At 36.3% G+C, this 14,141-nt stretch overlaps 1 protein-coding gene across 1 annotated transcript in view; it reads left to right on the top strand.

The window, feature by feature from the left end:
- The window catches only part of LOC125675025 (zinc finger C3H1 domain-containing protein-like), a 119,799-nt gene that overhangs the window by 66,824 nt on the left and 38,834 nt on the right, over nt 1–14,141 (top strand). Inside the window, exon 36 of the mRNA XM_048912482.2 lies at nt 4,660–4,863. Coding sequence (XP_048768439.2) covers nt 4,660–4,863 — 204 coding nt within the window. The remainder of the gene's footprint in view (nt 1–4,659; nt 4,864–14,141) is intronic.

The raw sequence follows: 14,141 nt of genomic DNA, 5'->3' as shown, positions 1-14,141 counted from the left end.
CGGATATTCAATGTGCTAGGCAACAAATCCTCGACCTATGTTTGTATCGAGTCTCCTTAATGTGCTGTACGTTCATATCTACAAACAATGCCATCAGAATTCGATAACGACATCAAATTTTTAAACCTTTCAAATCACTTATGTTGAAAAGGTTGTATATACAGTGTTGCAGAAATAGAAATGAAACATGCTCTTTATTGTGCAGTGTTAATTGATTTTGCTTGTTGTGACCTTCGGAAACCTCCACTTTCCTTCAAATTGTACCGTTTGCTACATAGCTTAAGTCTAAACAATTACGAGAAAGAAAACAAGCGCCCAGGCGTATCAACAGATGTGTATATTTTACTACTGTAATTGCCATTTTGTTTCATTGCGTGAACTTCCGAACTGCATATGCTCAATCAGATCAGAAACATTAGCTTTTGTAATGATTCATGAAAGAGGGTAGCAAGAAATAAGAATTAATATACTGAAGCTTCACACCGGAAAATTAATGTCTTCTGCAGACATGCGCAGTTGATAGGGAGATTCTGAAATTTACGTAATTGATTTAGCACGAATTTCATTATTTTCAGTCCATTACTTCATTATTGCATGAATCGCAGCCTATTCCCCAATTTTTTTTTCAACGGTTGTCATCGAATACCAATTTTACAGAAAAAAGCTTTGGTTGGAGTTATCTGAGAAATGTTGATCTATTCATTTTACCATTCGGTGCTGTTTCGTTGCTTTCATTTCTCGGTGAACACACTGGGATGCGCAAGTGACCCTTTAACTTGACAAAAAACAAAAAAACCTACACTTCAATATACAAAGCTTTATCGCAGTTATTTAGATTGTTTATGTCATTGCATGGGGTATATTTATCAAAATACTTACTTTCATACACCCAATTAACAGATAAGCTTATGATTTATCGTTGTAATGGCAACTTTCTTAAACATGTAATAATGTCTTTGTATCGACTTGTGTGAGAACAAAGATGGAATTAATTATCGTCATACAGGCCTACAATCACCATACCATCAACCTGTACTCAGATATTTTTTTCTCTCTAAAGATCAGGAATATATGCAAACAATAATCATGTAGCTGGCCAAATTCATGAGGAATTTGACACCATGCGTGAAACGTTGAAGTTTAACAGATGTTTGAATTTCTGTCTTAAACTATCTTAAACATATAACATATCTTGTAATTGCCTTTTATCTAAAAATATTAGTACACATAACAATTACGCACGTTAAAACGTGGACTCTTTTATACGATGTGAAATCAAACGCGATAATTTCAAAAGAACATCGAAATCTGCTAACTCCCCGGACGCCAGTATTTCATAAAGTCCCTTTCTGTAAGCCAAGTTGGTGTCAATATCAATCCTTATCAAGCATTTCATCTAAATCGTCCATTATCTGTCCTAATTTGAACTAAATATGTGGAATTTAAATACTCGGATTCCAGTAAACCCATTTCTCTTACTGAGGAAACAATAGCCATGTCTTAGAACAGTGGTAAATGTTTTTGACCAGGCACAGTCAGAATGCTTATCCTAATCCAAAAGTAAAGAAGTCTACTGATATGTCAAATTACCTATAAAACAGCACTGTGCTCAACAGGAGTCGGACTGAAGAACATCGTCAGCGATACAACGGAACGGCTGGTTGATTGTATATTGTTTAACGTCCCTCTCGAGAATGTTTCACTCATATGGAGACGTCACCATTGCCGGTGAAGGGTTGCAAAATTTAGGCCTATGCTCCGCGCTTACGGCCTTTGAGCAGGGAGAGATCGTTATCGTGCCACACCTGCTGTGAAATGGGGCCTCGGTTTTTGCGGTCTCATCCGAAGGACCAACCCATTTAGCAGCCTCTTACCACATGTAAGAGGCACTGAGGACCTGTTCTAACCCGGATCCCCACGAAATACAAGGAAACGGTTCTCATCTTCTCCCGTTTATCATAAGTGATACAGAAAAAAATAGATGCATGGGTTGATATGATATATTCTTGTAAATTCCCTATAATGTCTAAAAGTTGAAATATATTATCCCTTAATATATATAACTCTATACAAATTTCCCCTACTGTTTTAAACTTAATTGAGAAATCAACGGTATAAATTACATTTCGTGCAATGAATTGCATTCACTTTACTTATTAAAAAAAAACAACCCATAAATTTAGTTTCATCATTTTCTTTTTGAAAAAAATGTTTGTATTAAGGGGCACTATATCCGTTTTTTCACACATCATTAAATATAAATAAAATTTTAAAAAATATGTTGATCAGAATCAACTAGGCGATACGATGTATTATGTAGTTGCATTTCGTTGGTGTGTGTGTGTGTTTTTGTTTTGGTGTGGGTTGCGTACCTTTGTAGTAGTGAGCAGCCACCTTAAAGTACCGAAACCCGACCCATCCTTGTCACACGCACTAATTACTTCTCAAAAGACGGAAGACAACATTTTATTGTATTTGATGTTAAATCAATCCGGTTGCTAATATTTTTTCGGAGATCAAATGCTTTTCTTCTGATTTATTCGACGTTTAGGAGAGCTATAAGATACGAGCCCCTTACCTGTCGGTCCGCTGCCTGCAACCCCTATGCTGTTTCCTACCGTATTGTCAAGTCTTTGATCGCCGCAGTGTGTACCATAATAGTATATTATCTCAGATGGGTACCATTTAAAGCAATATCTATTACCGAGTAAAATATGCTGGATTATCTCCCATGTCTCCCACTCTTCTTGTAGGCGCCACCCCCAGGCTTACAGATGTTTTCAGCGGCGGAGTGCAGTTATCATTATTGTACAGGTACGGCTCATAAATTTCTGGGGGTGTGATTTGAAGACCGAACCAGTAGTTGGACGTCGATTTTTTCTTCTTCAGATTTGTCCCTCACGATAATCCCTCGGGGGTTAATGCGGTATGAATGACTACGGTTAAACTCTTAACAAGACTGTTACTCGCGGTTTCCGCCCTATCGCGGGAAAATATCTTGATTCCCGAGAGAAATGTATTTACTTTCAAGTACATAAATTTACATAATTTGAATTTTAACCCTACCGATCTATGTATTCTTGGTTTAAACATTGTAGCAGATGCTTTTGTAATTCCTTTGATGAGCGATTCTGGATAATTTCACGAAATGTGTAAGATAACTATTTTGCAACTTTTATTTTAAAAACAGCTTCGTGACGTGGATATCAAATAAGATGGAAAGAGAAGGGCCGCTTTAGTAATGGCTGTAATATGTACATATACATATATACCCCAGCTGGTGTTTTTTTTTTTTTTTTTTTTTTTTTTTTGCGTTCAGTTACTATTTTGATAGCCGAAAGTGTTTGTTTTTACTTTTTATGACTTATATTTTTTCAAAAAAAAATTGAAAGAAAACACTATTAACCTCTTGGGAGAGAACAAACAATTATTATTATTTTATCATAGAGTGGAGGTCTTTAAAAACATTTAAGTACCTTTTTTTAATAAGCTTAGAATTTAAATACTGCTCCTTGCGATTTCCGAAGAGCCTATATAAATATTGAGGACAGGTTTTATTTGTTCATTTGCGATTTTAGTGTTCTTCTTTCCCAACACTAGTCTCTATGAATTAATGCAAATCTCGCCTCCCAACCAAATATATTTCTTAAAATAATATTTTTGTTCTAAATAAACCTGCATTTGTTTTGTGTTCCGTATCGCTATTTTACCTGTTAACGTTACAGGTATTTTTGATTTTTTTATCTTAGAATAACAGTTTTGTTGTGTTTGCTGTTTACAGAGTCGCTGACGATTCTAAATAACACGACACAAGTGTCCAGCTCATGATTTATTTCAGTTCACGTACAAAGAACGCCTTAAACATGGAGCGGAAACATTAATATCTTATTGAGAACTTTATGCAATGATAAACAATTAGACCTGAGTCTCTGACCCGTGATTTATGTCTTGTTAAAGTTTTCGTTCATCACGCTAGTAGACATTTTTCGATCATCATACGACTTAAGTGGTCAGAAATACCATGCGTTATTTAACGTAGTTTTCATTTCCCGACACTTTTACTATCGCTACAATCAGACTATTCATACAGTATTAGAATACACATTTAAAAAGAGAAGAAAAAGTTTCATTATTCCTAATCTGTTCAAAGTTTTACGTAAGGGTGCTTAGCCCAAACCTACTACACGTTCTCAATTGATTAATCTGTTTCACCTAATCTTTCATCAAGTGAAACAGTATGTATCGCTTAAACAGTTGAAATATCTTTAAGAATAAAACCTTCGCCGCTTGAGAAAGGTACGATTATCTAAAAAATAGTAGGAACTGATAGGTGGGCGGAGCTTCAAGGGTTTCATCCAATAGAGGAACACAATAAGCAAAGAGAGACAGACATACGTTTTGTGCTTTTCCACACAAGGTGTATATGTGTTCTATTTGACGAGGGGTGTATACAAGTGATTTTTACACCAATTTTGATATCCCCATAAAAATGTGATTACACCACAGGATTTCGATTTTTGAACCAAAAGAGAGAAATATATCTGGGATTTTAATAATTTTCCGGAGAAAATATTTTGTTTCAAAATGATATACGTAATTGTTAGTTGCCAGAGCTGATACATGATATTGTTGTTTATCTATGATTTCGTTTCCGAATACTTGAAATTATGTGGCGGATTAAAGGTATTGTGCTAACTTTGTCCGTGTTTCTGACGGTTTGTGTGGCGGATCTTACAATCTGTGAACGCAACCCCATCCACACAACAGCTGACAAATCTAAAGGAGATAACGGATTTCAAATTTCTCTTCTGGAATTGGATTCCAAAAAGAAAGAAAAATTCAAACCTAGGAAAAACTATACAGGTAATTTTAATTCAACAACCAAACAGATTGAATAAACATCACTAATCGAACGAGTTCTTGTAATCTGGAGAAGAAATAAAAACGTATATTTAACAATATATTTAATCAGTACAAACACTCTTGCATGTTTGATTGAAAACACGTACGGTGGCCACCTGCTCAGATTTTGCGGGGCTCTATGAAGAATGTAGTGGTAGAAGTTAGTAGCTCTCTCACCAAGAGCTCGGGCAAAATTGACGTGGTAATTCCTTAAACATCAGAATGTTATTCTTTAATTTGTTGAGAGACACTTGAAGGGATACCTCCACATTTTTAGTCAGAACGTGTGAATATTGCCTATTCAAACGCAATCTGCTCGTTTTATGAATAACTCTTGCGGTACTACACGGTAGCGATACACACAAAGCGTAATATGTTAATTAAAATTCGCTTCTCCCAGTCTGATGGGCAACAAGTTATGGAAATTGCGGCGCATCGTAAATGCTTTTGAAGGGTTTTGTTTATATATTTTGTGCATACTTTTCGATTGTATCAAATGTATATGTGTAAATTATTCCACAGGTAAAATTTTTAAGTTAATTCTAGTATTACAATGCTTGCCGATTCACGCATTTATAATTTGACCGGTTTCATTTCAAAGTCTATCTATATACCTGACCACATGAATTGATTATTGTCGACATTGCATATTGCTTTCGGCAAAATATGTAAAACAAATAAAAAAAATAATACAAAAAAGCAAAAGGGAAAAAAAAAAAGGAAAAGGCAAAACATTGAAGTAGTCTTATAGTTGTTTAATGCATGGCAGTTGAAACAAAGTGTCTGCCTCTCATTTCAATGTTTACGAAAGGAGATAAAATTTATAGCTTTTTTTCTCTCTCATAAGCCGTCTGTCGGAAGGTTTCCCCTTAATTCTCAAATGAAGAGTGAAACATTTCATAATAAAAGTCTCCCCCAAATCACAGAGAAAAAATACTTTTAAACGCTGGAAAGATAAATGTAAAAATATTCGGACTGCTATCTTAAACTAAAATCAACAACTACATTACTCGGGTGATACCACGGACACCGTGCCGGGTTTTATATTAGTAGGGGCGAGGTCACGCAGACCCAACCGAAACAATCACCTCCACTTATTTTGCTAATTACTAGTTTCCGAGTGTTTCAAGATTTCAACTTAAATATTTCAGCTGTTGCTTACGAAGTTATTGGAAATAACTGACGACTTACGACAAAATCCGAAGAAAGTTTCCCTTGTTTTCAATACAATAAGCCTGTTTAGTCTGTTGCTTTGAAGTGAAGAGGTTTGATAGATCGATCAAGAGTTAATGACGAGTTGCCAATCGAACGCTCTATCATTAAATTCGCAAGTTAGTACAGTGTTTAGAAACGCGTGCCATAACTTTCCTGTCTAATACTTCGGCATTCTGCACTCCATATCAGCGATACATCGTCCGCTTAAGTCAAAACAGAAAGTAAAACAATCCCGGAGCCCTCTTTTAGCGTATCAAAGAAAAATATTTGGCGGAATACACCAAGTGCAAATTTGAGATGAAATGATACCGTTTTAGTCCCTATGCGGGAATGCATTAAAGAGATTGTATGGGGCCTTTGATTCGAGATGTATAACTGTACATATATTAATATTTTTTTCCTCCTTGCAAAGAAGCCGACCGATTGTGAAATGGTTCAAATATGCATATTCAGATGCTTACATATTCTTATCTGGTCGACATCTTGGAAAGGTACGATCAAACTGACAAGTCAGCAGCACTGAGTGTGTATATCTATGGATGAGAAAAAAAATCTAATACGATCTTTTAGAAGTTATACTTCTTTTGAAATCTGATGTTTTGTAACCTTAGTTGATCCTTCCAGTAAAAGAATATGTCACAAGGCATGGCAAAATGGGAAGATCATTGAGATTTTATTTGGCAGAATATAATCATTAAGCACGTGATAAAGGAGGTCCCACACTACCCCTCATGGGTGGGACTCACTATACGTAAGTTAAGATCGACAATGCTCATTTTAGAAATGATATGCAGGGGGCACAGCTAGGATCCATTCGACTATTGTTCAGGAACCTACTCACCTCCTGGTGAAATGAACGGCGACGCACCTTCCACGATCAGCTGAGGTTTTTTTTCTTTCAGTCAAACATAATGCGGTTCTTACACAATCTACTGTTCGTTCTGGATTTCCAGGTCCACTGCTCGTTTTCTTCTTCAATTTTCTGCTCTTTTAAAACTCGATAAGGAACATATAATCATTGAATATAGCATTTTTTATTCTTATCAAAACACCTTTTATCAGGTGATATGTACAATGAGTTCTATGTTTGATTTTTAAAGAAAATGTCAAAAGCAAAGCGTTCTTGATATACCAGCCGTCCTCCCCCTCCCTGAATCGTCTTTAGGACCCGCACGGGTAATTTAAAATATCTAAAAATTCGATATTGCCCCATTATAATCCTTTCCATCATTATGTCCGACTGGACATCGCACATCCGGGTACCGCTGAAGAATCCTCCTTTGTGTCCCAAGGATCGTTTGACGCACTTAGGATACCAAGTGTCTTAAGGAATTCCAATTATAAAGGGGGCATTTTATTCTATCATAACATGCTTATTGTAATATAGTCTTTTCATGACGAAAATTTAAAAAAGAAATACCTCCATGAGGATGAATATCAAGTGGCTCTTCTGCAGTGGAGGAGAGTAAAGTATATAACAACTGAATAAAAGTACGGTAGCAGGCTGCCTCCTTACGGAGTCTCTTAATCACGTAATCTGTTTACATTAGTGTAAAGTTACATTGGTGTAAAGAATGTAGTCTTGTTGAAAAGACAATTGATATTTTCGACAAATTTAATTTTAATTTCGAGAACATTTTAATTGCAAGCACAGATTGGTCTGAGATCTACTCGATGTTGGAAAAGGTGGGTTTTTTTGTGTGTGTAGAACTGCCGACAAAAGCTCTTAATTAACGCTCAATCAATACACGGTTTTAATTTTACGGAGACTGTCTGCTCTCAACAACACTCTTCAGACAACAAGAAGTTGACACTAACTGTAGAGAGAATAAATATTTACTAAATACAAGAGGCGTATGCATTGACACTGGCGAGGGCGAAATGACCATTGTTAATTGTCTTGGAAAACATGTTTTTTGTCCCTAATTCTTGTAAATCCTTACAGAAGGGCTTAGTCCAGACACCTTTTCTTTGTCTACCTGAATGCCTAATCACGTAAGAACATAGCCCAGGTACGGTGGCTTTTGAATGCTGCGCTCGTACATCAAGAGAAAACGTCCGGATTTTGACATTCCGCCTGCAGATACGAGCTTTTGGTCCGATCTGTATTTAGGCAACACCCTGACAAATGACAAAAAACATTTTAGCCAAATCTCCCTAAATTGATGACCATTAAGCGTCAATGGCCGAAAATTACAGCGAGGAAAGTGTTCGTAAACTGTTAAAATCACGTGACCACGAGGGGCATATTTGATCCGAAGCCGAATTCTAAAGAATACCGATGGTTTTTCAAAATTTTGCTTTTAAATGCAACCGTTTTGTAATTTAAAATGTTTACATATCATTTCATCTCATGAAATACTTTTTAATACCCATTCGCTAAAATCACAGATACGATTGGATAATTGGATTATGTTTTGTATGGCCACTTACGCAGAGAAATAACCACACTCCTTATTCAACTATACTTTAAAAGCACAAATTTTTCGGATGACCTTGATATGAAGAGCTATTATTTCAAATCAAAAACACGAATTGTCGAATCAAAACAATACATAAGTTTTTTGACTTCCTGGATGAAGTAGTGCCCTGCATAAATTGTCGCTCATTGTTACTTTTTTTTCTGTACAAAAAACTCCCATTAATTTTCATAAGATAAATTTTTCATCAAAGAAATTCCTCAATAAATTACAAAGAATTCATTAGTCTGTCCGTATTCAATTTCTACTTAAATCATAATGATTGCCGGGAAAACAATTTTCAAAAATGCGTATCAGCGAAAGCATATTTTCTAAAGTTTTTCTCTTGCGTCGTTGCCTTTGTTCCGTGTCTTCTTAACCGTCCGCGCTCGGTTTCTGCTACATCGCAGCTTGCAGTTATTTAAGGTCTTCTGCTCTCAGTGAATTAAATATATTGAATTACAGAATTTTGATGCTAAAATACACACCTGCCGTGCGACATTGACTGTTTAACAAAATATAGGTATATTTAAATGTAGGTATGAATAAATATTGATTGTGTAATTTTCAGCTTCCTATTGGATTTAACATTTCCTCCTTCTGGTCGATTTGAGAGATGGCGACAACCCGCCTTTCCCATGAAGTTTCAAGAGTAAAGTCATCACAGATTCAAAAGAATTTTCTTTCATTTTTAAGTCATTTCTTTTTAAGAAGGGATAACGTAAATAAGTTATTTAATGAGACGAGGGAACATGTACATTCGCGTCAAACTTTCCTCCGTTGAAATGAAATATTCAGTTTTCATTTTTAATAAAATACATGTTTATATGTCTTGGAATGCAGGCTCTCCCTACAATCTTTGCGTCAATGAAGAAGTTTAATTTCTTTATAAAATAAGGGTATTCCGAAGCATAAATTTCACTATTTACACAATACATGACACATTTAATCAAAGCGATAAGGAGACCTTAAACACAGTTGAACTCGCGGGAAGGCGGGGCTCGTGCGCGTTTGTAAGTCAGTAATCTTATTATTTGCCCTCTCTGTTGAAATAACACTTGGGGTTTTTTGTGTTTTGAGTTTAGCTATCACTTTGTCTTTTTTATAAAAGATAACCTTTAGCTACAAGAAAATCTCCAATGCAAACGAAAAACGGGGCTGTTGTTACCCTCGCCAGTGATAGCGAATTCTCTCTATCACATAACGAGTACATGTTATTGTGTTTAGTAAATAGAGTTTCTTATACCAAGTGATGATGAAAGAGATATGCTCTAAATAGAATCTTTTTGTACCCTTTTTTACACAAAAGGAAAATTTATTCAACTTAACAACTAGGATGAAAAATAGTTTAACAAATTCAAGAAAATGGGGGAAACCAAGGGTGTAAGTTATCTAAAATGTCAAAATAATAATCTAACAAAGATATGAAAATTTATTTAGGATTTATTTTTTAAAAGACTTGGTTGATACAGCCAGTGGCACACAGTGGATGGCTTTGGCGTGGTGCTAGCACAATTCTAAGACAATACGTAAATGCATCGAGGCGAGTACATGCTCATAAACGTATATGTACATTTATTGCTTTCTATGAAATATGTTTTTTAGAATGCAGATTAGCTGTCTCGAAAACGTGTTGATGTCGAAACAGTTCATTTCGCATTCTCGCCTCCTCGTGCCCTATACCACCACTTCTAAAGGAGTTTGTTTATATTAAAGAATTCGCTTTAATATGATGTACGCGTTCCGTATACGATTCCGTGTGTCAGGGTCTAAGGGGAGGGGTTCTTTAATTTTCAAACTCATGAATCAACAACTTTTAATTTGATGTCGAATCATTATTGTGATGGGATATTAACACCCCCATCCTCTCCACTGGAAAAACAGAATGGCGTATTAAGAGATCCAAACCCGTGTGCATGCTCATTCGGGTTTCTAAGTGACTAATTCAATACACCTTTGACAAAAATTTATTTTCTCGCCTCTTCTCATCTTATCGGAAATATATTCACTCGATTTCAATAAAAACTGGCATGTTTATCTATCAAAATATCCGAATAATTGGGGTCAATCATTGACGGCGTGTGAAATGAAAGAACAAATTTGCTGACCAGTGGTGCTCAATGGGTGACAAATACCTGCTTTATTTATTCTAAACAGGATAAGTGATAATTTTTGAAAGTTTTCGGCCAGTCGCAAAACCCTTGACATTTGAAGTATTTAACAATTGTCTCAGGTAGCAGACGACAATTCAGGCTGAGGTTGAGGGATGCCAAGAAACATTCGGAATTCCATGGCGGCCGTCTGCGGAGACCCATGGCGCGAAATGGAATGCTTTATACAAGTTCTGTTTGTCGAGTCGTTTATTCTTAGCGGGAGAGGAAGAAGATACAGCGAGGCAGGGGACGGGGTTTCAACCCCTGTCCACATAATTAAGTGTGAAAACGGCGGGGACATTCCAGTTTCTCACGGCTGCACCTCTCATCCATTTCAATTTCACATCTAAATTCTGGGTTCTCTCTTCTTCAAGCAATAATTTAAATCATCGCAGCGTTTGATCAGTTAAAAACGACCTGGTCGTCTGATCACAGCTTCAACACAAAGCAAATAAGCTTATTTGTTACCAAACAATGTAAAAATCTAGACATTTGCGTTTTAAATACTATAAATTCAGTAATTATACATATGTATATTTTCACTCTTAATTCCAGAAAAGTATCTTATTTCTGTGAGATTTGCTGACGAGATGCATAGTTGTAGTATATTGAAAAATATGATATTTTACAGATAGATACTAGAGTAGAGGACATGAATTACGCGGGAACATACGTGTACAAAAGTTGCACATTTTGACGAAGTAGTCCCCTTTCATACATTTTGCAAGCGTGTCCTTTAAAATGAAGTCGTTTCAATTCTTGGACATTTAATGCGCAAGGCAACGAATTTGTTATAAATTGTGTTGCTAACTGCTTAAAACAATAAACACCTGAGTTAACGCAGCTTTTTGCATGAACGTTTTATTCACTTGAAATTGATTTTCTAATTGCAATTTTAAGGCTTAATGTTTTGTTTTTACGTAATTTACGAGGAATTGGGTCAAGGTGTTTCGTTAACAAATATGATTATTTTATGATACGAATAATTGCATCACTTTTCAACAATCAGTTGTAATAAAAGTTCTTCTGAACTTGAAACATAAGTCGAAGAAGACTGTAGACTTTTTAGGCATATAGCTTACGGAAGAAGAAATACGACACTTAACAAGGTCGGTGGAAGCTGTCCTCGATCAGAAAACAGTTGTTTAACTGAATTAACAGTTTCACACCGTGAAGACTAACTATATTATCGAACAATCGTTTATCCGGTATAGTGTCCTCCACCCGATGATTGATTAATGGCGTTCGTTAAGAAGGGGTTGTTTTAATCACCCTGCACAACAGGTGCGAAATACTAGAGGCTTAAATTTACACAGCGCCTCAACTAATTCGATTTCATCAACCGTCATTTCATCACTGTTTTGTTAAAGTGCAAATTCTATATGAACTTGATACTTCAACATGCTACTATGACAAGTTTTCAAATGAAAATTTTAACATATGCCCTTGGGTGACTTTAGAATGTTTAAACGAAACTTGATCTCGGAATTTTGACAACACAGGGAAAATACGACGCAATGTGAGACAGAGTTTAGTTTTATTACATCGAGCCCAAGATACGTTCTCTGGTGAATAAATGTGTATGTAAGGATTAAATGAAACGTAAATTATCCATATAAATGGTTCTCGTGGAGATTTTGTAAACTGTTTTATATGTTTTTCGTAAGGAGCGATAGACCTTTAATGTCAAACGAGTTCAGTGCAGCTTTACAGACAACCGTACTCTGGTTGTCACCAAGCTAGAAAACATGTCGAATATCAGGACAGGTCAAACTTTGTCAGAGTAGCCTGTCAAATATATTGTCGAAGTGTGTCTCCAAAATCCCTTTCACCTCTTAGAACAATGATCGGAAAGCGTTGTTTGAAATTTTTGTGAATTAAAACCCTTATCACGCGATATGTTGTCAAGGGGATAAACAATTATTGGGGGGAACGAGACTTAACACTTCACTATATTACCGTCCGTCAGACATAAGATAGCGCCCTACGATATTTGAAGCAAGCAGTCCAATCGGTTCCTGGGCGCGCGGTATCGGGGGCTTATGGGTCCTGCTTTTAGTGCTACCAATTAATCACGCGGATATTGCGAAAAGTTTGGCAGGCGGTGATAAGGAAAAAATCACTTGAACTTATGGGTTATGTGGCGTTATATATTTTTCATTCACAAGTAAGAATTACCAGTTTCACTTGATTTTTCCGAGCTACAAACTTTGGCTCATATCTCGGCTCATGCAATGTCGCACCTAGGTAAATCGTAAAATCTACACAAATAGAAACATTCGTTCTTTGTTAGAAAAAAGAAGAAGAGTTTGTTCCCTGACGCTCTGACAAGCCCCTGGCCTAGTTGTAATGTTTAAAATTCTCCGCTGATACATCAAAATACATTCGATTTCATTCCTTTTTCCTTGTCGTGCCTGATTTTTTTTACCTCACTTTGTCGGTCACGTCAAGTATAGCGTGTAATACGGAAGACAGCGGGTCCAACCGCGTGCACTTTGCTGATCTAGGCTCTTTGTCATGCTACGATCTTTGGTCCAATCCGAAAGTACCCACCCTTTTCCCAGATGTTGGACTGGTACATCGAATCATTTCGATACACGATAGCACAGGGAGAAGATTTCTTGTTGTTCCTTTACATTGAAAAGTTGGGAAAATTAGATAAGCTATCCACACGAACACTGTTATCATGGCTTGTTACAGCGAGTATCCAATGTCGGCTTGGTTTTTATTTTGTTTATTTGGCGTACATCTGCTTTAATTTGGCATGTTGGGCTACTTAACGCTCACGTGATCACAGATTCACCTAAACCTTCCCGATAACTACGCTACGTCTTTAAATGTTTTGGATGCAATTTAGTTCATGCTTATATACTTTCTGAAATTCACTGGATAAACACAGACATACTTACAGGGAATTGTAAATAATTTCTTTATTTTCGCATTTAAATTCTTTTTAATCGAGGCCAATTAAAACCGATCTTCCACAACTGTCAAACTTCATCGTTTTCACCAGAGACAGAGCAGCTCCTCTAAATGTGTAATATTTCAACAACATGTAGTTAGCGGAAAAAAGATTCTAACGGGGACAAGCAAATATACACGGGGGAGGAAACGAAGTTTTCCAATTTCCCAAATGACTGGTTATTGGTTTCACATACCTATGCCAAACACATTATGCGGGTACAGACGTACGCCAGTGTGCGGTGTACCCCTTGTTACGTAGTGTTTGCTCAGATCCCAAAATCATACCACCAGCTTTGTTCCCAACCACCAACCCAAAAATGAAAACAACTATCATCTATCTCTGGAAAGACACGTATAAAGCTTATTTTGGTTTGGATGTAACCTGTCATGCTTGTAATGGAAATGTTTCGAACAGAAATAAAAAAAAAAAAAAAAAATAGCGGTAAAA

Source organism: Ostrea edulis, chromosome 3 (assembly GCF_947568905.1).
Source record: "Ostrea edulis chromosome 3, xbOstEdul1.1, whole genome shotgun sequence".
NCBI classification, from domain to species: domain Eukaryota; kingdom Metazoa; phylum Mollusca; class Bivalvia; order Ostreida; family Ostreidae; genus Ostrea; species Ostrea edulis.
The sequence above is the reverse complement of the archived record's forward strand: the minus strand, read 5'-3'. Positions and strand labels throughout refer to the sequence as shown.